The sequence below is a fragment of the Condylura cristata genome, unplaced genomic scaffold (genome assembly GCF_000260355.1).
Source record: "Condylura cristata isolate star-nosed mole 26May11 unplaced genomic scaffold, ConCri1.0 scaffold00005, whole genome shotgun sequence".
In the NCBI taxonomy this organism is placed as follows: domain Eukaryota; kingdom Metazoa; phylum Chordata; class Mammalia; order Eulipotyphla; family Talpidae; genus Condylura; species Condylura cristata.
The window spans coordinates 24,598,751-24,623,547 of NW_004567106.1; the positions used below are offsets into that span (position 1 = coordinate 24,598,751).

The following is a 24,797-nucleotide window of genomic DNA, read 5'->3' on the forward strand; positions in this document are numbered from 1 at the left end:
GAACTCATGCGGAAGTGGCTTTAGCTTCTCAGTGCAGTGCTTTAACCCGCTGCGCCACCAGGGAGGGCCTCTTCTGCCCATTTTTGATGGGGTTGTTTATTTTTGTTGTTTCATCAGTTATTTGTATATCTTTGTGATCAATCCCTTATTGCTAATTTTATGTGAGAAAATTTTTTCTCAATCAGTGGGATGTCTGTTTTTTATAATGTCTCTTTGCTGTACGGAAGCCTTTTAACTTGATGTAGTCCCGTCTATTTATCCTTGCCTTCACTATCATTGCATTGGGTGCTTTGTCTTCAAAGATGTTACTGATGTGTATGTTGTGTAGTGTTTTGCCCAGCTTTGCTTCCAGGTATTTTATGGTTTCCATTCTTATGTCTAGGTCTTTAATCCACTTCGAGTTGATTTTTGTGTATGGTGTGAGGTAGTGATCTAGTTTCATTTTTTGCATGTAGCTTCCCAGTAAAACTTCTAATTTAAAAAAAAAATTATTTATGACTACGACAACTGGGGTATATGCGAGAGGTGTGGGGGAGGAGTGAGAGGATTCACTAGAGACAGAATGGGTAGCAGAACAGGTGGATATATTGAAATACACTGCTGAAGGGAGCAGTGGGCAAGACAGGAGTGGTCTGCTGCATCATATGTGGGTTAGTTCCCTGGCTGTGGATTGAACTCATTTTGCACAGTTAGCAATAGCTTGATAGTACTGTGTCTTTAACCCCTGCACCACCAGGAGGCCCCTTGCATATTTTATTTTTATTCTGATGCTGTACAGTTAATCTCTATGACTTATTTATTTATATCCCCCTCCCCTCTGGTAATGCCAGTCTGTTCATTGTATCTGAGTTTTGTTTTTAGATGCCACATTAAAATGAATATTCACAGTGTTTCATTTTCTCTGCCTATCTTATTTCACCCTCAAGGTCCATCCATGTTGTTCAAATGGCAAGGTTTTATTTTAATAGCTGTGTAAATTTCCATGAAAATTTGACTACCTTCTTTACCTGTTTTTGACTACCTTCTTTACCTGTTTGTGTATCTGTGAGTACCTGCCTTGTGACCATATCTTGACTATTATAAATAATGCTGCAATGAATGTGGGGTGAATATCCTTTTTGAATTTATATTTTCACTTTCTTAGGATAAGTACTCATAACTGAATTGTTGGGAAATATGGTAATTTTACTGTAGTTGTTTTTTAAGGTTTTTGAGGAACTGGGCTGTAGGGCATAGGTGTGGGGCGTGAGAGGATTCACCAGACAGAGTGGGGAGCAGAACAGGCAGATCTACTGAAACACACTAATGAGGGGAGCAGTGGGTAAGACAGGAGGTCTGCTATGCCATGTGGGTCAGCTCCCTGAATTGATAGTGCGTATGGTTTTGATTTGCATTTCCCTGATGATTAGTGATGATGTTCAGCATATTTTCATGTACCTGTTGGACACATGTCTGCAAAAATGTGCTTTCAGATATCTCCTCATTTTTATATTGAATTTTTTTGTGTTAGTTTTGTTTTACTTTGGTGTGTATGTGTCTTATGTATTTTGGGTATTCACAAATCATAATCCAGTAAAAAGTCAAGTAATTTAGGGGTGATGAATGAGTCTTTGTTAATGAGGTGGCTTTTTGGAAGTATTTGAGGGTGTTTTTCTTTGAAACTTGTTTACTGATGGTTTTCTTTAGTGTGCAGATTTTTTAGTTTTAGGTAGTTCATTTGTTTATTTTTACTTATATTTCCCTTATCTTTGGAGTCAGGTCCAAACAAAATATTCCTAAGATTAATGTCAAAGACTTTACCATTTGTATTTTCTTCAGACATTTTATGGTTTCATTAAATTAAGTCTGTCATTTTAAAATTAAGTTTATAACTCTTTGAGTTGATTTTTGTGTGTGGGATAAGATAGTGGTTGTGATTTTGTGATATATAGGGAAAATATACATTTGGTTTTATTTAAATGACCAGATATATCTTTAGCATATTTATTTGGTGTTTATCCACAGTTTCTGGATTATAGTTCCCCAAAACCTTTGCGTCTCCTAAGTACTAGGAGTGATGAATGAGGTGGCTTTTTGGGAAGTATTTGATGTTGGGTCTTTGAGACCTGCTCCCTGATTTCTTTGAGCGAAGAGGGGTTAAGGACTGAATTCAATTTCCACTGACTAACACTTTGAGGAATTATGTCTTATAGTGAGCCACCATAAAAGCTCAGAAAGAGGAGGTTTGGGCCCTCCCTGGTGGCACAGCGGGTTAAAGCACAGCACTGAGAATCTAAAGCTGCTTCTGCATGAGTTCAATTCCCGCCTGCCCCGGAGGAGACCACATGGCGTGGCAGACCTCTCCTGACCCGCCCGCTGCTCCCCTCAGCAGTGTACTTTGTGGATCTGCCTGTTCTGTTCCCCACTCTGTCTCTGGTGAAGCCTCTCACCGCCCCTGAGCCTCTGGCCTGTACCCCAGTTCTGTATGCACAAATAAATCTTTAAAAAAAAAAAAAGAGGAGGTTTGGAGAATTTGATTGGTGATCATGTGGGAATTTAGGGACTTGCACATCTGGCACGTATGGTATGGAGAAATATTGGGGTGAGAATGAAGAAGGCACGGCCGGGGGGATGGGGGGCTTTGAAAGAATTCCCCAGAGACAGAGTAAAGAAAAAGTGGACTTACTGAAACATACTTGCTAAGAGAAGCAGTGGGCAGGGTGGAAGAGGTCATCTGCCTCTAAGAAGGATTTGGGGCTTTTTAAATATTCTTTTCCTGACTTGGGGTGTTGGTTCTTGCTGATGGCTATCCCTTGAGTGATATCTGTTTCTGCATTCCCAGGAATTCTGATAATCCTAAGTCATATAGACCCATGGTCTGGTTCCCATGGCTATTTTATCAGATTACCTTGTTTACTTTATGTCTCCCAACAAATTGTTGTGCTGAGCAAAATGTAGAGACTGAGTTTTAACTTTATTAAATGCACCCAACATTACCCCCTCTCCCAAGAGGACAATGGCAAATCTTTGAGAATGCTGTCAGAGTCTAGCTTCTATAGCTGCTTCAGGCTGAATTTGGGGGCATAGTGCTGGCTTTGCCCAGCTTATGGTCATTTTGTGATGGTGGCGAGTACAGTTGAAAGGGACCAAGATGACCACACTGGGGTTTCTAGGCTGGGATCCATTTTTGCCCTCATGCGTTGCTATGAGGGGCTACCAGTAGTGCTGATTGTCTGAAACAGGAACTAAATGAATAAAGGTTAAGAAAGTAGGATTCAAAGGCCAGAAGGGAAAGTACACCAACATGAAGTTGTTAGGGCCATTTACCAGGTGGAAAGTTTAGCTGGCCTGATCAAGGGGGGAAAAGTCTGTAGGGGGAACAGGTTGGTGCAGGATTGAATTTGTGACATGACAAACTTAATGAGAATGTTGGAGTTGGGGCTCTGCAATAAGGAACAGAAGAAAGAGAAGTAGGGAGCCCAGAAGGAAAGTAACCAGGATAGCCAAGACCAAGTGTCCTTCCAGGACTTCCAGCTGCTACTGGCTTGTTCATGTATGTAATTGATGGGATTGCTCCAAGAATTGCTGAGTATGTTGTTGGACCTGTTTAGATTCATAAGCCCAAAGACAACATTATATTTTAAATATAGCACAAATGTCTCCTTGGGTGGTGATACCATAATGGGCTTGATGATTTTTATATTAATTTATGTTTTTAATGTTATGCATACAAGAGCCAGAGGTGTTGGGTGTGGTGTGGTTCACCAGAGACAGAGTTGACTTAGATATATTACTGAGGGGCGCAGCTGGTGAGGCAGGAGAGGTCTGCTGCACCATGTGTGTTGGCTCCCTGGGTGGTGATTGAACTTGTGTTGCAGTGGCTGCTGATAGCTTGATAGTACTGAGACTTAGCCCCTTGTACCACCAGGGAGGCCTGGTTTGATGATCTTGTAAAACCGTGCTTGGCAGTGAGTTGAACTGTTTCTGCATTATGTCAGGAGAGGCTGCTATTTGTTAATTAGCCAGTGTGGCTAAGAGATCTATCTGATAAACCTTGTGGAACCTTTAACCTCCAGATATAAGCTCCTGAGGTGCCTGCAGCAGCTCCCAATTAGGCACACCCTATTTTATTATTATAGTTTATTTTTACATGATTTTGTGCCTTCCCCATCTCAGTTGTAACCCTGTGGACTTCCCATCACCAAATTACCCATGAGGCATGCCCTGTTTTAATGGAGGCTTTTGGGGCTCTCTGAGTCCTGTGAAGTCTGGTAGTAACAGGGAGTGGGACAACCACAAGTGCTAGTCTAGTTGGTCAGGAGGCAGGGATAATCTGGTATACCACAGAGAATGTGTAAGGAGAGAGGACGGCACCTTGTGTAGTTGGTATATATGGCTGTCTTCCCTTGGTTTTTATATGTGAACTTGGATTGGAATGTGATGGCCCGTGAAGCCATAGATACAGGGTTAAAACATGGGGTTGCATTGTCGTAGATATTGGAGGAGCCCAGCTCCCAAAAGGCAGTGCTTTGGCCTGGGTCAATAAAGAATTTTCCATGAGTGGTACTGAATATTAAGATAACAGTTTATAGCAACCCTGTTCATGGTGGTTAGAATTGGAAATGAGTTACAGAATGGGATAGGGCGGCCAAAACAGAACTTTCCTAAATATGGAAATGAGGCTCCCTTAAAATAGGGAGGTATGGTAAACTGCTCAACATCTTCTGGAGGTTATAGTGAGGATGGAGTAGTTAGATAAGTATAGAGTGAAATTATAACTATGGGGGCTAACTGAACCCTGCAGAGTGGTGTCTTGAAAGATTGAGGTTAAAAATGATAGAAAGTGGCCCTTGTGGCGTATCAAGTTAAAGCACAGCACTAAGAAGCTGAAGCCACTTCTGCATGAATTCGATTCCCGCCTGCCCCAGAGGAGATCCACATGGTGGACCTCTCCTGACCCACCCGCTGCTCCCCTCAGCAGTGTACTTCGTCAGTCGGCCTGTTCTGCTCCCCGCTCTGTCTCTGGTGAATCCTCTCACCCTTCGCATCTCTGGTCTGTACCCCAGTTCTATATGAATAAGTAAATAAATCTTTAAAAAAAAAAAAAAACTGAAAGAAAGTGGAACAGGGCATTGTACGTGCACCTTGAAATAAATAGGCCCCAGGATGACTGTGGAGTTTTGTGTCTCCCAGGTAGACATGGTATCCAGTCTGTTGGATATCATGTAGCACATGAACCCTGAGAGTTGGACCCAGTATAAGAAGACCACTGGCTTAGATCCAAAGGCTTAGATCTCCATCATAGCAGGTGGTAGTTAGCTTTATCTTGTTTTTTATTTTTATTTTTATTTATCTTTTTTATTTATACACACAAGAACTGGAGTGTAGGCCATAGGTGCAGGGGAGGGAGAGTGAGGGTTCAACAGAGGCAGAGAAGGTAGCAGAACCAGCAGATCCACTGAAATGTACTGCTGAGGGGAGCAGAGGGCAAAACAGGAGAGTTCTGCTGCTCTACTGTGCCATGTGGGCCAGCTTCCTGACCAGGGATCCAACTTATGCCACAGTGGCTGGCAATAGCTTGATAGTGCCAAGACTTTAACGCCTGCGCCACCGGGGAGGCCCGTGGTGACCAGTTTTTGGAGGGCCGAGTTTGAATGTTAGCAGTATTAGTGTTATAGTCTTGGCCATGAGCAATGTTAAGATGTAGGAGTAGAAAAGAGGAATTCTGAGGCTAGACATGATGCAGGGGGTATTAGTTACAAAGCCTAAGGGGAATTTTGATGTGTAGGAGTTATTACTTAATTGATTTGCAATGAAAGTTGAAGGGGCTCTGTAGCTCTAGGAGTACAGTGGACATGTTTGGGAGTCTTCCCCAGTAAGAGCTGCTTGCTTTGGGGGAGGTGTACTCACTTATTGTGTCTTTATAGTTTGACCTCAGTAGTGTTGTCAGGAAGACTTGAGGGATTTTTGTTTGCTTGTTTGTTTGTTTTGTCCTGAGGAAAGGTTTTATGGAGGACCCAGTCTCCTGGAGAAATCTTAGGATGGCTAGAGATGGGAAGTGAAGTATTGGGCCAGGAGCTGTTAGCATCTGCACAGTCATGTAGGGGCTTAATAGTTAATCAAGGGGAGGGGATGTATTGTTCTAAGCAATTATATTTTGGACTGACCACCAAGTGTTGGTGAGGAAGGGTCATCTATATAAGAGTTCAAAGGGGTGTAAGCCTAGAGAAACCTTGGGGCAGGCAGTTCTAGCTTTGAGGAAAGCCACAAGTGAGAGATTGACTCAGGACTTCTGGGTTTCTTCCATTATTATCAATAACAGTAAATTTTTTAATGGCCTGGTTAGCCTTTTAAAGTTAGCTCTTTCTAACTTTCCTGAGGACCCAAGGGTACCAGGCTACATGCAAGTAATAAGTAATTTGTAGAGCAGCACTAACACCCTGAGTAACTTGAGAACTAAAGGAGATTGTTCTCCATGTCTTTCCAATTGTAAATAAAGCAGCAGTAAACATGGGGGTGCAGGTATCTTTTGAATCAATGTGTTGTGTCTTTATCAGGAGTGATATTGCTAGGTCATATGGAAGCTCCATTTTTAGCAGTTTGAGGAACCTCCAAACAGTTTTCCATAGTGGTTGCACTAGTTTGCAGTGCAGGAGAGTTCCCTTTTTTACACATCCTCACCAACATTTGTTGTTGCTAGTTGTTTTAAGATGTGCCATTCTTCCCACTCCTAGGTATCTACCCAAAAGACACAAAAACACTGATTCAAAAAGATACCTGCACCTCCATGTTTATTGCTCTTTATTCACAATTGGAAAGACATGGAAACATGGAAACAGCCCAAATGCCCAAAAATGGATGACTGGGTTAAAAAGATGTAGTACATAAACACAATGGAATACTACTCAGCAACCAAAAAAAAAAAACACATGCCTTTTGGAGCTATAAAAGATCATGCTTAGTGAAATAAGTCAGAAAGAAAAGGAAAAATACCGGATGGTTTCTCTCATAGCAGGAATATAATGGAACAGGCAAGAAAATAATAATGATGAACAGCTATATACCAGAGACATTTTATGGGGGTGGAGTGGGAATGGGATCAAAAACAGTGAAGGGAGGGAAATGCACTGGACTATGGTGATGGCACATGGGTGATTTGGTGATGGGAAACCCAAGGGGATTGCAACGGAGATGGAAAAATGCACAAAAATAGGTAAAAATAAACTATTATAAGAAAAAAATAATAAAGAAGAAAAAAAGATTAAAAAAAAATGTGCCATTCTCACTGGGGTGAGGTGATATCTCACTGTGGTTTTAATTTGCATCTCAAGCTAAAGGTGCCATATGTAGGCCAGATTTCTTGGTCCTCAAGTTTGTAGTGGTGCCAGGCAGTATTGTGAAGGAAAATTATATCTATTTTCTTGAAAGTCTGAGAGTCAAATTTGCTCCGCTTTTTAAGAATGCAGTCCAAGGGCAAGTCACTGAGGGCTAAGATATATTGTCCCATGATTCCTGTAGCAACAGAGGGAAAGCACTTGCTGTGGCTAGTAAATGGCACTTTGTCCTGGGACTTCCCTTCCAGGATCTAGGAGTCAAAGGTGCAGATGCCCTGCAGTCTGGGGGCTTCCCTCCCAGTAATTCTAGGGGCCCTGAATTGCAATCACAATCTTCTCCATTGAGTATAGAGTGTCAGGTCCAGGATGACTCACCAGTTATCAAGCAGTTTCAGTAGTTGGGGCCCACTGTCTGGAGTAAGCAGATCAATTACTGACCACAGAGGGGAAAAAAGCAAGGAGGAAGAAAGTGAAACTGATCACTGACCCAGCTATGGCAGACTACCCTGCTTGTAGGAGTTGTTCAGGACCACTTGGGGGTGCCCAAGCCAGACTGCTGAAATTGTCCATTAGGCACACAGCCTACCTAAGGTTTTGAAGGGGAAAAGGGCTATTCTCCATCCTGCTGGGCTCTTAGAACCTTTAGATAAAATTGGGTGTACCTAGTGTTTGATGGTTCTGAGGTTTCCTTGAAGTCACCCAGAGAAAGTGAGAGGAGTAAGGAGTCCCCATACCAGGTTTCTCCCCATATGGTACACCAAAATGTAATGGGGAGAAGTATTGAGGTGAGGCTGGAGACAAGTCTGAAAGAATTCATCAGAGTCAGAGTGGAGAACAGGAAAGGTAGAATACGTACGCTGAGAGAGGCAATGGGCAAGATGGAAGAGGTCATCTGCCCCTAAGAAGGATTTGCTCTCTTTATATCCAATTTTCATGGGCTTTTCCTGAATTGGGGAGTCAGTTACTGCTGATTGTTTTCGCAGAACATCAGGTCTCAGTCACCTTTCCCCACAGGTGATGTCAGGGTTCTGTTTGCTTTGATGCCTAATTCCCTGGAATTCTGAAAGTCCTAAGTCATTCATTTTAGACCTGTGGTCTGGTTCCCATGGCTATTTTGAGACTCCCTATCTACTTTGTGTCCCAGCAGTGTTCTATTCAGCAAAATGAAGAGGCCACATTTTAACTTGTTAAATATAGCCCAACACAGAGGGCATAGAAATGCTGTGCCTTTTCCCCTGTCTTGCTCTGTTTCTCTGCCGTCTGTTTGAATTATATCCTTCATGATAAATTGCAGCTGATTTTTTTTTAAAGATTTATTTATTTATTCATACAGAACTGGGGTACAGGCCAGAGACGTGGAGGGTGAGAGGATTCACCAGAGTCAGAGCAGGGAGAAGAACAGGCGGATCGACGAAGTACACTGCTGAGGGAGCAGCGGGCGGGTCAGGAGAGGTCTGCCACGCCATGTGGACTCCTCCGGGGCAAGCGGGAATCGAACTCATGGGGAAGTGGCTTAAGCTTCTCAGTGCAGTGCTTTAACCAGCTGCGCCACCAGGGAGGGCCTGCAGCTGATTTTTATATGTTGATTTTATATCCTGCAAGTTGACTGAATTCATTTAACAGCCTTTTGATGGAGTCTAGGCTTGTCTATATGTAAGATCCTATCATCCGTAAACAGCTTTACTTCCTTCCAATTTGGGTGTTTATTCTGTTATAGGGAGAGAGGAGCATCACAGAACCCCCAGACCTGACTGCTCTAAATAGGTTCTGCCATCTGCTGTATCAAGACAAAACATAGAAGACCTTTCATGGAAAGGAACTTCAATACAATCATGTATTGAAGAATATAGTTTCTAAATCAAACAGCCAAAGTTACCTCCCTTGTGGGTAAAAGTTTACCCAAAGGGATTGGCCCAAGCAAGGCCTGAAAGCCCTCCACAAGTCTAAAGCACCTTCTCATGGGGACCCATAGAAAAGGGTCAGAAATGACCAGACAAGTCTGGGAGGAAAAGAACAAAATCAAAATCAAGATAAACACTGCCATAGTGAACCTCCTCTCTGGTCTCTCACCACAGCTGTTTCACACAGTCTAGGCAGGACCAAGAAACAAGAGCTGCTTCTTCACTTGTGTCTCTACTCCTGTGACTTCCTCAGGTTTCTTTCTGGCTCTCCATCCTGCTTCCTTCCTCCTTGTTCTGCTCTCCAGATTCTTCTCTGCTCAGCTCCACCCTCCTTTGTGTGGGGCAGGGAACCTGGGACCTCCCCCTTTCTTGGAGACCACCCTATTGCCCTGGCTGGGATTTCCAGTAATATGTTAAATATGAGGCAAAAGTGGACATTCTTGTCTTTTTTTTTTTTTAAATACAGGAAAGAATTACTGTATTAGTCCGTTGAAGTATGTTTGCTGAGGGCTTTTTCATATTGGCCTTTGTTATCTGAAGGTAGATTTCTTCATATTCTTAGCTTTTTATTGTGAAAAGCTGTTGCACTTTGTCACATGCTTTTTCTGCATCAGTTTAAGAGGATCATGTGATTTGGTTTATTACATCTCATGTTGAGCTAACCTTATATCCCAGGGGTTAATTAGACTCCATTGGGGTGTATAATCTTTTTAATGTGGTATTGACTTTACTTGCTGGTATTTTGTTGCACCAGTTTTCATTAACTATAGTGGGCTATTTCTTGCAGTGTCCGTGGCTTTGCTTTCAGACTAATTATAGTCTTGTAGGTGTTAAATGTTCTATCCTCTTCAACTTTTGTAAAAGTTTTGAGTCAGGGCTGCGGATTTTAAATTCCTTACTCTGGCCCATGGCTTTTCTTTATTGGAAGATTTGTGGGGTTTTTTTGTTTTCTTAATGTATTCAAAAACTGGCTAGAGGCGCAGGGGTGAGAGGATTCACCAGAGCCATAGTGGGGAGCTGACCAGGAGATCCACTGAAACAGACTGAGGGGAGCAGCAGGCAGGTCAGGAGAATCTGCCACACCATATGGGTCACCTCTCTGGCTGGGGATCAAACTCAAGTTGCAGTGGCTTGATTGTGCTGACACTTTAACCATTGTGCCACCAGGGAGGCCCTTGGGAGGTTTTTGATTACCAATTCAATTCCCATATTATTAATAAATAGGTCCAATTTCTTGCATTCATTAATTTTATCTGTTTTGGTTTCCTGATCATTGTGTCCTTTCTCAGGCTAACTGTTCATTTTCTGACTCTTCATGGTGCAAACATAGGTGTTGATTTGGGAATTTAAGCAGTAAGGATTATAATTAAGTTCCTGGTTATTTTTTCTAATCTACCTTGCATTTGTTAAAAAAATTTAAATTTACATGTTGGGTTACATGTTGTGTAGTTCCCTGTCCTGTTGACTTGTAGTTTACTTTCATTGTGATCAGAAAATATACTTTGTGTAATCTTCACCATATAAAAGTACTAAAATTTGTGTGCGGCCTAGTGTGATCTATCCTGGAGAATATTCCACTCCATATGCATTTAAAAAACATGTAGAATTTAAGTTCAGTTGGAGGATAGTGTTTAAGATTTCTATTCTTGCTCTTCTGTCTGGCTCTATTCTGTCATTGAAAATGGGCTGTGAGTTTCACATTTTTGCCATCTAATGCTACCTTTAATTCTTTCGGTGTTTGTTTCATGTTTAGCTCTGTTTGGTATGTTTGTGATATTTTCTTGGTGACTTGCTCCTTTCTCTCCTTTCTAAGAGCGTATGTCCTTTGTCTCTTGTAATTGGTTTTTGCTTCAAGTATTATTGTCTGAGTACATGGGATAAAACTTCCATTGCCATTGTCATGAAAGTAAAACAGATGAAAGAGAATTGAGAAGACCTAGCCTTAAAACAAGAAAATGAAAGTGATCTCATTTACTTCCAGGGAGTGAAGGATTATATAAGTGAGGATCAGATGTTGAGTGGTATGTTCAGAGGCACATTGGTAAAGGAATGACCAATCCCTTGTTGGAAGAGACCGGGCAAAGCTTAAAAAAGTGTAGAAAGTGAGTAGATATCTGGGGTAAATCAGTTCCCTATTTTAATCATGGGCCTAGGCAGAGCTATGAATAATAGTTCTCAAATTAATACCAAGAAAATTACCTCCAGACCCTCAGTGAGAGACAAGAATCATTCCATCCTTTCTCGCTTTAATGTATAATCTGGCTTTTTACAGTACAAATACCTGAAATGTAAAAGTGATCCTCATGTTAAGATTGAAGGGAAAGACACTGATGACTGGCTATGTGTGGACTTTGGTAAGTAATTTTGGCACTAATACTGAAATATTTTCTGTTGCAAAAGGAAAAAGAGTATTTCCATGTAAAAATTTTGAATTTAAAATACTTTAATTCTGCATCTCAAATGGTCTTAGACATCTGCAAAATCTTCACCTAAACAAAGTATACTAGGTAATGCCCTCCTAGACAATTACTGTGTGGAGTATGTAGCCATGCAGGCCAGGAAGATGGTGAATAGGTGAAGTGTGAGAAGACAAATTTGGTTATTATTAATACAGTTTCAAAGTATTACCCCACAAAGCACTTAATACAAAAGAGTTAAGAACTGCTAGAGGCTTGAAATTTTAATTTAATTTAAAGCTGGCAAATCAACCAGCCAGTGACACAAGTCTAGTAAAAGAACACAGACTGTTCTGGGGTTAAATGAGGGAGTGTTTATTACTTAGTAGCAAAAGCAGTAATATTTTCTAACAGTTTTTCTGAACTCTAGTTTCTATAGGGCAGCACATGGCCAGGGTACACCAGCACACAAAGTTCTGTAAGGGAACCCTGAGAGAAAGTATACACATTATATTAATGAGTATGAAGCATCACTTCTATGGTTCTCCCACTGCATGGGGCTCACGATTTACATTGCTAACAAGCTTCCATGGAACCACATGAGACCCTCTGTACTAGTTCCTACAGGTATACCATGAGAGTAATAAATGTACTGAGTTCATCATAATAAAGCACATGAACTGTTTCTTCACTGTGATTCTTTATTTGTCCTTGATAGGCAGCATGGTGATTCATTTGATGCTTCCAGAAACAAGAGAAACCTATGAATTAGAGAAATTATGGACCCTACGTTCTTATGATGATCAGTTAGCTCAGATAACAACTGAGACATTACCTGAAGACTTCATCCTTGGAATGGAAGATGATACTGCATCCTTAACTCCAGCGGAGTTCAAATGTGAATAAAATAACATGAACTGCATTAGTGTTTTCAAATTTGGGTTGAGTTAATCAAAAAGTAGCTTGCTAGGATGCTATTAAAACAGACATTCATGCAGACACATGGAAAGTATGTAAGTGGAAAGTATGTAAGTGAACTAACTCTCATATCAGAATCAGTATTTCAAACTGAAATTTTAATGTTGTCTTTTTCTGAGGTACCAGCAGGATTTACTTGAGTTAACACTGCCTTCTGTGCTTATGTAAGTATAAAACACATAACCAACCCACTGGTCCTGTTAGTACCAGAATATTTACTATATAAAAAAAACAAGACATCAGTACTCTTCCAAATGACAGAACAAATAGGTAGAGAAGTTTTAAATCTCATGTATCTTAAGGTTATACAGGTGAGCCATGCTACTGTAGGGTTAGAGTAAAGAGAAATGTCAGAGAAAACTCTTCAAACTGTAATTCCAATTGCTATGCAACAGTTATCAATGTTCACAGTAACTTGGAGTAGAGAAAATTTAACATTAGATACTGATTATATTTAAGTTTATAGTGTGACCAAAACTAAAACAATAATACACACCAAGCTGTACCTAATGATGAAAAACTTTATTTTGCATCAAGGTATCTGGAAATGAAGGTACAGTTGGAACACATTACAGATGAGAAATGATCCAATGTGGTGAGTACAAAACTCAATTACAGAATTTATTAACCAGATACCTCTTATTACCAATGTTTAATTGAAAGTAAAACATGATTTGCCACACTAAAAGGCTAGAAGTGAAGGATGACAGAGTTTAAACCAGCAAATATAAATGAGTGCCTATCTGTATATATGTAGAAAACAAAACACCACACCAAATATTGGAGAAAATCAAACACTGAGGAAGAACTCTGGTCTTAAGCACGTCTAACCTGAAATCCAACCAGAAAGCCAGTTCATTATTTTTTAAACGATTTTTTTTTTCATACAGTAAATGAATTTTGTGACAAAAAGGGCACTTTTTGGCTAAACCTACAAAATAAACTGGTTTTCTGAAAATATTTCAAAATGTCTGATTTCAAAACTAGTCTGTGTAGAAATTCTTGAAATATGAATGAGACAAACATTTTAAAGGGTTATTATACCCCTTTAGGTCATGTCATGATTATTTTATGAACAAAAAGCAACACAGACAATTCAGAGAGCAGCGTGGCCTTGTAGACCACCCACACCCACATAATTGTACATACCAGGCTTTACTATCAAGTTAAGGAATAGGCAAATGAGCTCAGTATCAAAGGTTAAATGTTATCAAACTGTATCCCAAAAATTGTTTCCTTGTATTCTCTACCTTTTGACTTATCCTCAAATAACTGGTTGGAGAGAATACAGAAATTCTGTTCTATTTTATGTAGCATTTTTAGGTGGCCTTTCATTTTTCTTGATTTGCTTAAAAGTCTTCAAAATAGCTTAGTGAGGTTCATGACAGTGCCTGGCACATGGAATTACAGCTTTTTATTGCCTTTAAACACTGTCACACCTCTGACTGCCCCATTGGTCTTTACAAAGCAATTTTGGGGTCTGCACACTGCGTAGATCAACTGGTCTTAAGTGTACTGGCAAAACAAGCTAAAGCTTGCTTTTTGCCAATCTGTTTAAAGTCCACAGGGGCTGGCTGCATCCCTTCTTTGATGCACTCTCTTTAGGTAGTGATAGTCAAAAGCACAAAGCATTTATGTATTCAATAAGGTAGCCAAACAAGACTGAAGTCTCCTGAAGCCATTCAAACTAGCTGTTCCAAAACCTCCTGCAACCACTTTGCTCTGTTAGTACCATCAAACACTTACCCTATCATAAAGCAAAAAAAAAAAAAAATGGTATTGCTGCTCTCCAAATATAGGCACTGCTCCAATTACTGGGTTTCCAAACTAGTAACTGTCAAAGCCTCAAAAAACCTGAAATTAAATTTCTAGCTTTATTGTCAACCAGCCAGAAGTAAAATTGTTTTGTTAGTCGCCTGTTAGCTGATTAATTTGTTTTTTTAAAAAACAGTTGGACTTTTATCTTTATAAAGTATATAAAAATTTCAAAAAAAAAAAAAAACAAAAACAAACCACACTTTTGCTTTCATTGCATTACTGAATACCTGAGGTAGTTGAGTAAAAATGCACATTTAATACCCCTGCCAACACTACTTAGCACTTCCCTTAGGTTATTCGTTAGTGTTAGATAAAACTGAGAACAGTTTTCTATGCTAATAGTTTAAATTCTCTAATAATTTTATTCTGATCCAATTCTACCAACTGGACTTAGGAACAATCTCTATTTTTATTTGATGAATTTAATGAATGTGTCATTAAGTCAATTTCTGATATTATGGGTGAATATTTAGAAATATTAGACTATTATACTGAGAATACAGCAAAAGGGAAGTGCAGAGCTTCTCTCCCCACCCACCCACCCCCCCTTTTTTTTTTTTTAAAGCTGGGTGTCATACATTTCAGAGAGCATAAAATATACATTCTCACAGAGACAGGAGTTCGAAAGTTGCCTGGTCCTCAGAAACAACTGGCTAGGTAAGAAAGTTGTGCATGTGGATCTGGATAGGGGGTTAGCACCCATCTGTTGGTTAAGCAATCTGTCTTTGGTTTGGCATCTGCCTCTGTGGTGGGCTGTTTCCTGAGCCTTTACTTCCGTCTTGACTGAGGTGGGCCACTTTGCAGAGATTTCTGCTGCTGGTGCTGCTTTACCTGAGTCAGTATTTCCTGAATTTTTCTCTGGGCAACCTGCAATGAAGACAGCTTTGAAATTTCTACTCCATCAAAAGTTACTAGAAGTTATTTCACTAAATCAGTATGTATGTAAAGTCTCTGAAATTAACACTTAAATTCCCTTTTAATGGGGTTAGTACCAAATGACCTTAAATATTTACATGGGGTACCCATGGAAGAATTGATGTGAGAAAGCTGATTGATCACATTAGAGCCCACTTGCCTGGCAAGCATAGAAATGACCAGTTATTTTGACAACCACTTGGTCATTCTCATCAGGCGTCTGGTCACGAGGGACAACAACTTCTGCACTTGACAAATTCTGGAGCTCATTCACCTGAAAAAGATAAGTGAAAATCATTGTTTTAAAAGCTATCATTTGCTGAGCACTTACTATGTGCCAGGCACTGAACTATGGCTTTACACATTTCATTTAATACGCTAGTCGTTCTAACAGGTTATTTGTAATATTCCCATTTCAGTATAGTTAAAACTAAGGCTTAGCTAAAGAAAATGACTTTGCCAAAAGTTAACACAAGTGAGTGCAGAACCAGTTTCAATCCCTGAAAGTCAGATTCCAACTTGAATGCTTCTCAGTCATTTCAAAAGTAAACAGGTTTGAAAACACCACAGGAAGTATGTGTTAGAGAAACTATAGAGTGTAATGAAATTAAATTTCTTTTTATGTCATTAATTGTGCAATAAAAATAACAGAAATGGTAAATGCAACTTGTGAGGGACAATCCTCTCACTGAAGAGTCTGAGTAGCACAGCTTTCACTAATAACTGACACCAACTCTCAGGAGGAACAAAAGGCAGTCTTCTCCAAACCTTTGACAAGACGGTTCTGCTTTTTATAAATTAGCCAAAATTCAGGGACTTGGAACTCCTAAGTACCTTTCAATGCTTTCCCTTTCATACCACTGCACAGGTTTTGCTGAAGTACTTGCCGTTTTGCCTCCTTTTCCAATAACTCTGCCGGCAGCAAAGGATGGCACTCTGATATGAGCTTCAAGTTTCACCTCTTCTTTAGGACTAACAAAATTTTCTTCTTTAATTTTTCCATAAATTCTTCCCTGAGCCTGTAGATAATGGGGACATATCAGTGTCTTTCATGTAGGAAACAACAGGCACACTGACTGTAAATGTAGCTGAGATCAGCTCAACTAGCTCTTGGCAGTAACATCTACATATGATAAGCTGTTGACATAAAAGATTGAAGGTAAGCAACCCATCACAGATGAAGAAACTGAATTATTGATGAAAGAAACCATAATTCTGACCAAAAAAAAAAAAGGTCAAAGCAATTAATTAGTGGCCTAATTTAAAAAAATTTTTTCCATGGGCATTTTGCTCTCCAATTCTGAAAGGTAAAGACCACTCTTGCTGCAAGTCAGGAAGTAATTGCATTTTATTAACCAAGAGATATTGGAAGAGTTACAAAGCCATCTGTGGCAGGTTGACAAGTCAGGTTTGTGTTTAAATGGGCCAGTGATGAAACCTAGTTGATGATTTTCTGTTTAAACTTGTTCATCTCAGCCATGTGGTTTCTACTTTGAATAAGGCAACAAAATGAAATTAACTCACGCTTCTGATATTTGTAGGCATTAAATCTTGTCACCCATTGCATGCAACTATGTAACTAGGAGTTACATAAAAGAAACCTCCAATTTATAATCATTAATTTGCTTTGATGTACACTGAAGAAAAAAGAAGCCAGAATTGGTTTAATCTGATAAGCTGCCAGGACAGACAACAAAAACGAAAATAATACCCATCAGTTTGTTAGTTTGTTTTTTTTTTTGGGGGGGGGGAGGGTGGTGCTGGAAAAAAATAAAACTTATTTTTAGATTTTAAAAAGCACAGTCATTCTTGGTAACCTATATTCTATTCACTTTCAAAAGTCTCAGGCCACAGACATAGCTATTAACAACTGCCAGAGGATACTAGAGATATCATCGTAAAAATACAAACTCTTGAATTTATGGGGGTGGGGGGGAGGAACTATATTGCTCCTTAAGTCTAAATTCATTTGAAATTGATTACTTAAATGTACTTAAGTGTAAGTATTCTGTTTAAGAAAAGTAAATACAAGTGTTCAGAGATCTAGGGAAACAAAATTTGAATTTCCCAGCATGCAAACAGAAGAATCATTCACAGGATGATCCCATTTATAAACAGCTAAGGGCTCAGTTCTATTGCAAATAAGTGACAGAGGTTTCAAGATAGCAAGAATTTTCAACATTTCTAGGTAATTTGAACTGCCTTCACCACAAAGCTACTATGGGGAGTAAAATTTCACATACGAGCACCTAACCAAGTTTATCCATAGCTCAGCGTACTTCGTTTCTTTCCTCTTATAGTAGATGTAGAGGGAAAAGCTTAGGCCCATAAAAAGAGGTCAAATAAAGTTTAGTTTTACAGGAGAGCAGGTCAGACATTGTTGCTAACATGTATTTTAGAGGTTAAGGAAGCTAAGGCTTAGGGTTCAAGAGCTGCTAAGTAGCAGGACCAAGATACTGGGTTTTAGATTAATTACATCAAAATTTAGTAGTTGCTGTGCCTGTGACATTTATTGTGTTTTTCTGTAAGTTAGAAGCACTCCAAGCACTCTATATGGGGCTTCATCCTAAAATCTGCCAGAGCAGATTAAAATTTGTTAGACCTTGCAGGTATCTCATAGATGAGGAACTAGTCAGAGAACAGTTAAATAATTTGTTCAAGGTAACATAGCTGCTAAATGGCAGGGCTGGGATTTGAACAAAGCATGGCTGCACCACCTCTCAGGATACCGTGAACAGGCGTTCCAGCCCCAAAGATCCCAAACCCCAATAAACCTGAGCCATGTTTCATACCATGACAAGTGCCATCAGAATTCCTGCCATTTCTACCTCTAAAATTCAGGGGGTTAAAGTGAATTGTGAAGAGACTAAGGTGCATTTAATCCAAGAGTGAGAAGAAAAGGGTGCATTTTAATTCAATGTAAAGGCCTCTCTTTACAGGCAGAAAAGTTTGGGACCAAGTTTTCCAAGGTTTTTACTAACCAGGTAGGTTTGTAAGCTTTAGTTTTAAGGTTTTCTGTTCTTACTCTAACGAATTTCTACTTGAGTGTTAAATTTAAGCCACGTTATTGAATTCCTGAAAAGGCACAGTGCTCCAGTCATTCATTACCTCTACACACACCAGAACACATACCTTGAACTGAGCCTCTGGTGGCCCAGTGATAATCACCATCCTCACTTTAGCATCTGGTGCGTCAGCTGGAGCAATCTGTAAAGACCCATCAGCAGTTACACACTTTTAAGAGCCACTGGTAGAAATCATGCAAAGCAGCCTAACATTTATGTAAATACATGACTGACTGAAATGTGGACTATAAAAAGGAAGGAAGTTGAGGAGAGGCAGTGATCAATACAGTAGGCTCATTTCATAAATGAAGGCTTTTCTCATCCATTCTGTGTAGTTACATCATGCCTGAATAACAGTATAAAACTTCACATGTAATGTCAGCTAATCCTGCAGGGCTATTACCTCTACTTGGCAGATGGAGAAACTGAAAGCGGGAGAAGTTGCATTTACTTCACCCATGCTGGGGAGAGCCAGCCTGCCTCCCACAAACCATTAGTGCTCAAGGGGTGGTCATATGCTCCCCGGGCTTCCTATATGTATACAAAATACTGAGAGGCTCTGAATCTGTCTTGAGGCTACTGTCCCTTACCCTTACTTTTATAGAAAGGACACTGAAACCTTTTTTATATAATATAACCCCCTCTCGTGTCAGAACAGTAACGTGCCAGTGTTCTAAGAAAGATTAAGGAGGCACATCTCACACAAGGCATGAACACCCAATCATCATGCTTATGAAGCAGAAAAGAATACTATATACATATTTTTCAATTCATAAATCTGAGTATTAGGAGTAACATGAAATGAACCAAACTAGTTTGTAGAAGCAAAGTAAACTCATATTATCCTAAGTACATTAAATCATACAAAACTCCCAGACTGGGGAAATGGTGCAGAGACAAATGAAGGGAAGAGAAAGCAGTATTCCTCCAGAGTCCCCCCAAAAAAATCTTAGACCAGGCCTGGTAGTCAAAGCTGTAAGAATTACTCACAGGAAACTCATCTGGAAATAAGATACTTGGTTTATGTTTTATTTTTTGAAGTGCTTTTGTCAATACCATTAATAAAGGGTTAGAGAAAAACACACTTGTATACTGAGATTAGTATTGCTATAATTAAAGTTTGAAAAAAACACATGCCTTTGATTCACCAAATCTGCAAATCCTGCAGACCTCTAAAGAATAAAGTTGTTTATAACAATTTAGTTAAAATGGTTTAGCTAAAGTGAATTTAGTGAAGTTCATCACTTCACTGTGCAAAATAAGGAACAATCTAAATGTAATAAGTGAACATAGATAATTATGGTTTCCTGACACCAAACATGCCTGTACAGTGCACATATGTAGAAATTTATGCATGTGAATCAACCAAAGTTGAAAACATTTCTGAGATCATTTTAAAACTTACATGAAAACCAGAATAAGAATCCAATGTCTAAATATACAACTCTTGTTCATGAAATGTTCAGTGTAGCTTTTGTCAAACAAACCCACTAAATTCTTTGGACTTAATCAGGAAACCAGCAGGATAATGAAGGTATTTGACTCCTTGATCTTATAACGTGATTCTTCTTTACCCATTTGTTGGTCTGTTACTATTTTATCTTTTGCTGCAAGCATATATAAGAGTTACTTCTGTGTTTTGATTTTTTTAAAAAAAGATGTATTTATTCATGCATACAAGAGCTGGGTTGTAGGCCAGAGGTTGGGGCAAGGGGAGGGGAGAGTTGAGAGGATTCATCAGAGACAGAGTGGGGAGCAGAACAGGTGGTCACTTTTACAGCAAAATCCAGTCTTGGGCCCTCCTTAGTGGCACAACAGGTTAGAACGCAGCACTGCAAGCTAGCCATGGCCGCTTCAGTGAGAGTTCGAGCCCCTCCCTGGAGGTGATCCACATGAGGCAGCAAACCTCCTGTCTTGCCTTCTGCTCCCCACTCCATCTGTGGTGAATCCTCTCACTGCCTCTGCACCTCTGGTCTGTACCCCAGTTCTGTATGCACAAATAAATAAAATCTTTGGAAAAAAAAAAAATCTAGTCTTGGTAACTAATACAGTTATGTAACAACCAGAAGCTAAATTAAAGGCCCCAGCTTCCTTAAGACTTCATGCTGCTTCACTTTGCATTAAATCCCTCCAACTTCTAGCAACCGGTGATTTCTTCTCCAGCCTTCCACACCATGTGCCTTTTCAAGAATGCCATATAACCTTAAAATGTTTAGCTGACTGCATTTCCCTGCTGCCCCTTCAGGTCTGTCTGGTTTTGTGAAGCAGTTCTGAGCAGTGGAATGTAAGTAGAAAAAATCTTATAATGGCCAATAGGAGCCAATTTTTTTTAATCATCCTCTCCTACAGACTGGAGCACAGACTTGATTGTTAGAGTCCTAGAGACTATCACATGGACCCATGAAGGATCAAGGTCCTGCTTGGGGAAGATGAGATAGAAGGACTAAATCCTTTGCACAGAGCCATCACAGTGTTTCCCTTCAGAAGATTTTTTTTCTGTAGAGAGAATTTACCTCTTACGCTGCTGCTGTTGGAATTTTCTCTCACACACACACTTAAACCTAAATAGACTGCCGATTTCAATGCAAATTATAAAGTGGCAAGAAGACTCATGTTGCTGTGACTTTACTGTACATAGAAGTGTAAGGAGAGCCCCTGGTGGCTGAACATACCTTAATAGAAGCTCCTGCAAAGCGAGAAAGCTGTTTGATGTGCTGTCCCTGCTTGCCGATAATGGCGCCGACAGAGAGGGCTGGGATAAACAGGTGAACAGTCTCTGTTTCTGATTGCTGGTGGAAAAGAAGACATACATGCTTATTTGAGCAAACCCTGCTATTATCATCTTTGGCATAGTCATTCTCACATAGCAGTACTTTTAGGGTGGTTTTGGAGAAAACCACCATATAGTAAGTAGATCTGAGTTTTACCTTATTTGCTGAGAAGTTCTTATATATTAATATGAAAGCATTTATACTTAAAACTTCTTTTCTCTATGCAATTTTCTTGAACTTTAGGATCTCGCCAAGTAATGGGTTTGAAGACTACGTAAATGGTATGTGTAAGACATACTGAGGAGAGGGACAAAACTGCATTGAAACTTAATTCCCCCATCACCCTATCTGAGGTAGATTCTTGACAAGTAAATCAAATTCTAGGCTACCCATTGGAAACGACTGATTTCAAGATACCAAATTGAACCCATTTGGTTGTTAAACATGAAAAACTACTCTCAAAGGAAGAGACTTGCTAAGCTCATTATATATGACCACTGTCATTCAATACTTGTGTCCAAGCACAAACTAGGACTGGAGAATGAAAGTGCCATGAGACACTTTCTCATATAATCAGTCCTCCCATCACTGCCCTTCACACCTCATGCACAGACAAGCAAGGAACTATCTTGAAGGCTAACTCTTAGACATTTTGAGTTTTATCTCTAAAACTACCTCATTCCTGTTATTTTCCACCTCAAGACAGCTGTGCCTTTCCTGAGTCTCGAAAACAGCCATTCTTACAGAGCTGAAGGGCACACTCAGGAGAGCAAGGTCAGTTTCTAACCAGGTCAGTTTGTGTTTTATAATGGAGCCGATGAGCCAAGCTTCCTGAGCTGCAGAGGCAACACACACACCTTCCTGTAGTGCACCTCTAACAGTAATGCAAATGCACTTCTGAGAAGTTAATTCTAGGAAATTCTTTTAAATATTTTAAAGAGAATATTAGGTTCAAGGAACTGTAGAACAAACTTAGCAAAGGTACTGTGGAGATCTCTTATATAACCCAAGAAATATTTTAAGGTTAGCCACACTGAGCAAATGTGTGTTACGATTAACTTGTTTTATTTTGATTAGAAGATATTTTGCATTTAGAAATGTATAGATGAAAGAAAAAAATGTAGAGATGAATAACTTGCTAAGAAATATCACACAGTTTCTTGAGCCTCAATAAATTCCTATTACATAAAGTAACAGCTTTGGTCTAATCTCTTTTTTTAAAGATTTATTTACTTATGGACACAAGAGCTCCCTGGCCAGGGATCAAACTCATGCTGCAGTGGCTGCAGACAGCCTCAGTCTTTTGGGGTTCTTAATCTCTAATTTTTTACTTAAAGTTTTTTCTCAAAGTTTTAAAAGGTGCCCAACAAAAAATGCCAACCTGAGTTTTCTTTTTTCCAAGTATCTCAGGAGCTAAGACCTCTGTAGGATTTCATCATTTTAGGCAGTTCTTTTTAAACATATCAGTCAAAGAAAACAGAAACAATGGTTTCTGGATATACAAATACCATGCCACAAAATGTTGATCCATCCAATGACACCACCACTCTTACCACACAAAAATTACTAGTGGCATCAATGGCTCCATCTTATGGGTCCAGAGTAGAGACACAGAACAGAGCAAAGAGCCCCAATATAGAGGGAGCTAATAAAGATCAATGGCAGAAGCCCTTTTAGTGATGACTCAGCCATTCCATTTCTCAGCCTGGCAGTACCAGAATGTAGAAATGAAAAAAGGGTTGGTTCTTTAAATACCAGGAAATTTATTTTTCCTATTTGCCAATTAAATGGAAATGAGAAAAGGGAGATAATTTAAAAATGGAGGGGAGTGATGTGCCTATAAATCTATTAAGGTCAAAAGACTTACTCAGGAGTTATCAAAATCAATCAGAAAAACTTACTGTGACCAAGTAAGTCCACAATGAACTAATTAACCAAATAAAGTACCTTGCTCAAGCAGTTTTAATTCTTCTAACCCAAATGGTTAGGAAAAATGAGAAGAACCCAAGTTAAAAGGAGATGTGAGAAACTGGAAAGACAGGTAAAGATGTTTCACTAGGAAATATGAATTAGTTAATTTACAAAATAAAATGAACAAAGCATACCGACAAATAACCTGTTCTATCAATAACTTTACACCTTGGATTTCCTTCCATTGCATGTGTAAATCCCTATCTCTATTAATAGTGTTCCTTCAGTAGATACACATAAAGATTAATTATGGTGTATATTTATATTTTTGTTAGGTTACAAATACTTACTACATAAAACTGCTGTGTTAAAGATCCTAAACATTTTAAGTTGTTCATTATTATAAGACTGCTATGCAAAAAGTTTCCCATGAAGTTCCTATAGAATGGTGGAATTCAAATTAAGACTTTCACATAACATTTGATGAATGCTACCTTTCAGTTTTCGTAAGAGTATTGGGGAGTGGGTAAAAAGCATACCAGTAAAGTAAAACAGCGTACACAGCAGCCCTGTGTGGTGAGATCAGTTTGTGAATGTTCTCTGTGAGGTGTTGTACATTACCTCATTCACACCTCATAACTGATTCAGTTGATAAAGACTATTCCCATGTCAGAGATTAAGTCACTTGCTACCCCAAGTTGCACACTGGCTGCTGTCAGAGTCAGAACTTAAAAGTAGACTTCCCTGTTAGCTCTTAAGCCATTTTCACACACATACAAAACAAAGCATAAAAATAAGAATAAGATATACCTTGTTTCTATAGGAACTGCGGTACTTTGAAAGACAGAGAGGACAAGTAGTCTTTAAGAAAAAGCCTGACAGACCTCTTGCTCAAGGACATTCCCTGGCATACACTACTTTTGATCTATGAGTCCAAAAAAAAAAATTATTTATTGCTGGCAAAAGCTTAAATCTTTGACTATTCAACATACTACATGAGCATCAGAGATAGCCCATTTAAATTTAGGTTGAAATTTGAGTAAGGATGATTGAAGATTACTAGAACAGTGAATGGAAAATGTCTTATCTGTATACACCTGTCTAATGCACATTTAAGACATTTTTTTTGCAACTTAAACTTTCTATGTTTCTGCTGTGGGAAAAGAACTGCATCATAGACACCTTTACCTGATAGTTACTTTGTGGTATCTGAGAGTGCTTAAGAAACATTCAAAAAGTTTGGTTTCCACTTTTCACCTAATCATAACACTACAATCAAATCTTCAAACATAAATCTTGTCCCCTTGTGCAAAAATTTTATGTAATAGAAATAGTCAATCTGAGCATGAACTTTTACAATTAGTAACTTCCACATTTGCATGCAAATACAGTTACCTTATGGTCAATAAATGCATTACAAGGAAAATCATTTTAGATCAAACCATGCCTTTCATATTCATGGGAAGTAAAGGTATTTATAATTCTAGATACCATAACTATTTTCCTACAAATGAAAAGCATCTACAACCTACTCTTAGTTCTCTATAACCCCTGCCATATACCTAATTTTTAATTAAGAACCAACCTAATATTGAACTCTTGGGAAAAAATTTTTAAAGATTTATTTATTCATGCATGCAAGAGCTGGTGTGTAGTCCAGAGGCGAGGGAAATGGGCTGAACAGATTCACTGGATAGAGTAGGGAGCAGAACAGGTGGATTGACGGAAA

At 39.3% G+C, this 24,797-nt stretch overlaps 2 protein-coding genes across 6 annotated transcripts in view; one reads left to right on the forward strand and one right to left on the reverse strand.

Moving 5' to 3' along the window:
* Nucleotides 1-24,797, forward strand: part of MALSU1 (mitochondrial assembly of ribosomal large subunit 1) — a 38,503-nt gene that overhangs the window by 11,396 nt on the left and 2,310 nt on the right. The window contains exons 3-5 of one of the 3 annotated variants that reach the window (XR_001145095.1): nt 11,487-11,568; nt 12,329-13,183; nt 20,736-21,071. Coding sequence is in view for 2 of the 3 variants with exons in the window: in XM_012720948.1 (XP_012576402.1) it covers nt 11,487-11,568; nt 12,329-12,508; nt 13,126-13,139 (276 nt within the window). In the remaining variant the exon portion in view is untranslated. Of the gene's footprint in view, nt 1-11,486; nt 11,569-12,328; nt 14,563-20,735; nt 21,072-24,797 lie in introns of those variants that run through there. The other 2 variants (XM_012720948.1, XM_012720947.1) reach the window with 2 other exon arrangements.
* The window catches only part of IGF2BP3 (insulin-like growth factor 2 mRNA binding protein 3), a 113,878-nt gene continuing 104,036 nt past the window's right edge, over nt 14,956-24,797 (reverse strand). For 2 of the 3 annotated variants that reach the window (XM_004676773.2, XM_012720946.1), the window contains 5 exons: nt 21,059-21,175; nt 18,454-18,528; nt 16,209-16,340; nt 15,482-15,595; nt 14,986-15,273 (listed from right to left, as the gene is read on the reverse strand). In XM_004676773.2, the coding sequence (XP_004676830.1) occupies nt 15,175-15,273; nt 15,482-15,595; nt 16,209-16,340; nt 18,454-18,528; nt 21,059-21,175 (537 nt within the window). In that variant the 3' untranslated portion in view covers nt 14,986-15,174. Of the gene's footprint in view, nt 15,274-15,481; nt 15,596-16,208; nt 16,341-18,453; nt 18,529-21,058; nt 21,176-24,797 lie in introns of all 3 variants that reach the window. The other variant, XM_004676772.2, reaches the window with a different exon arrangement.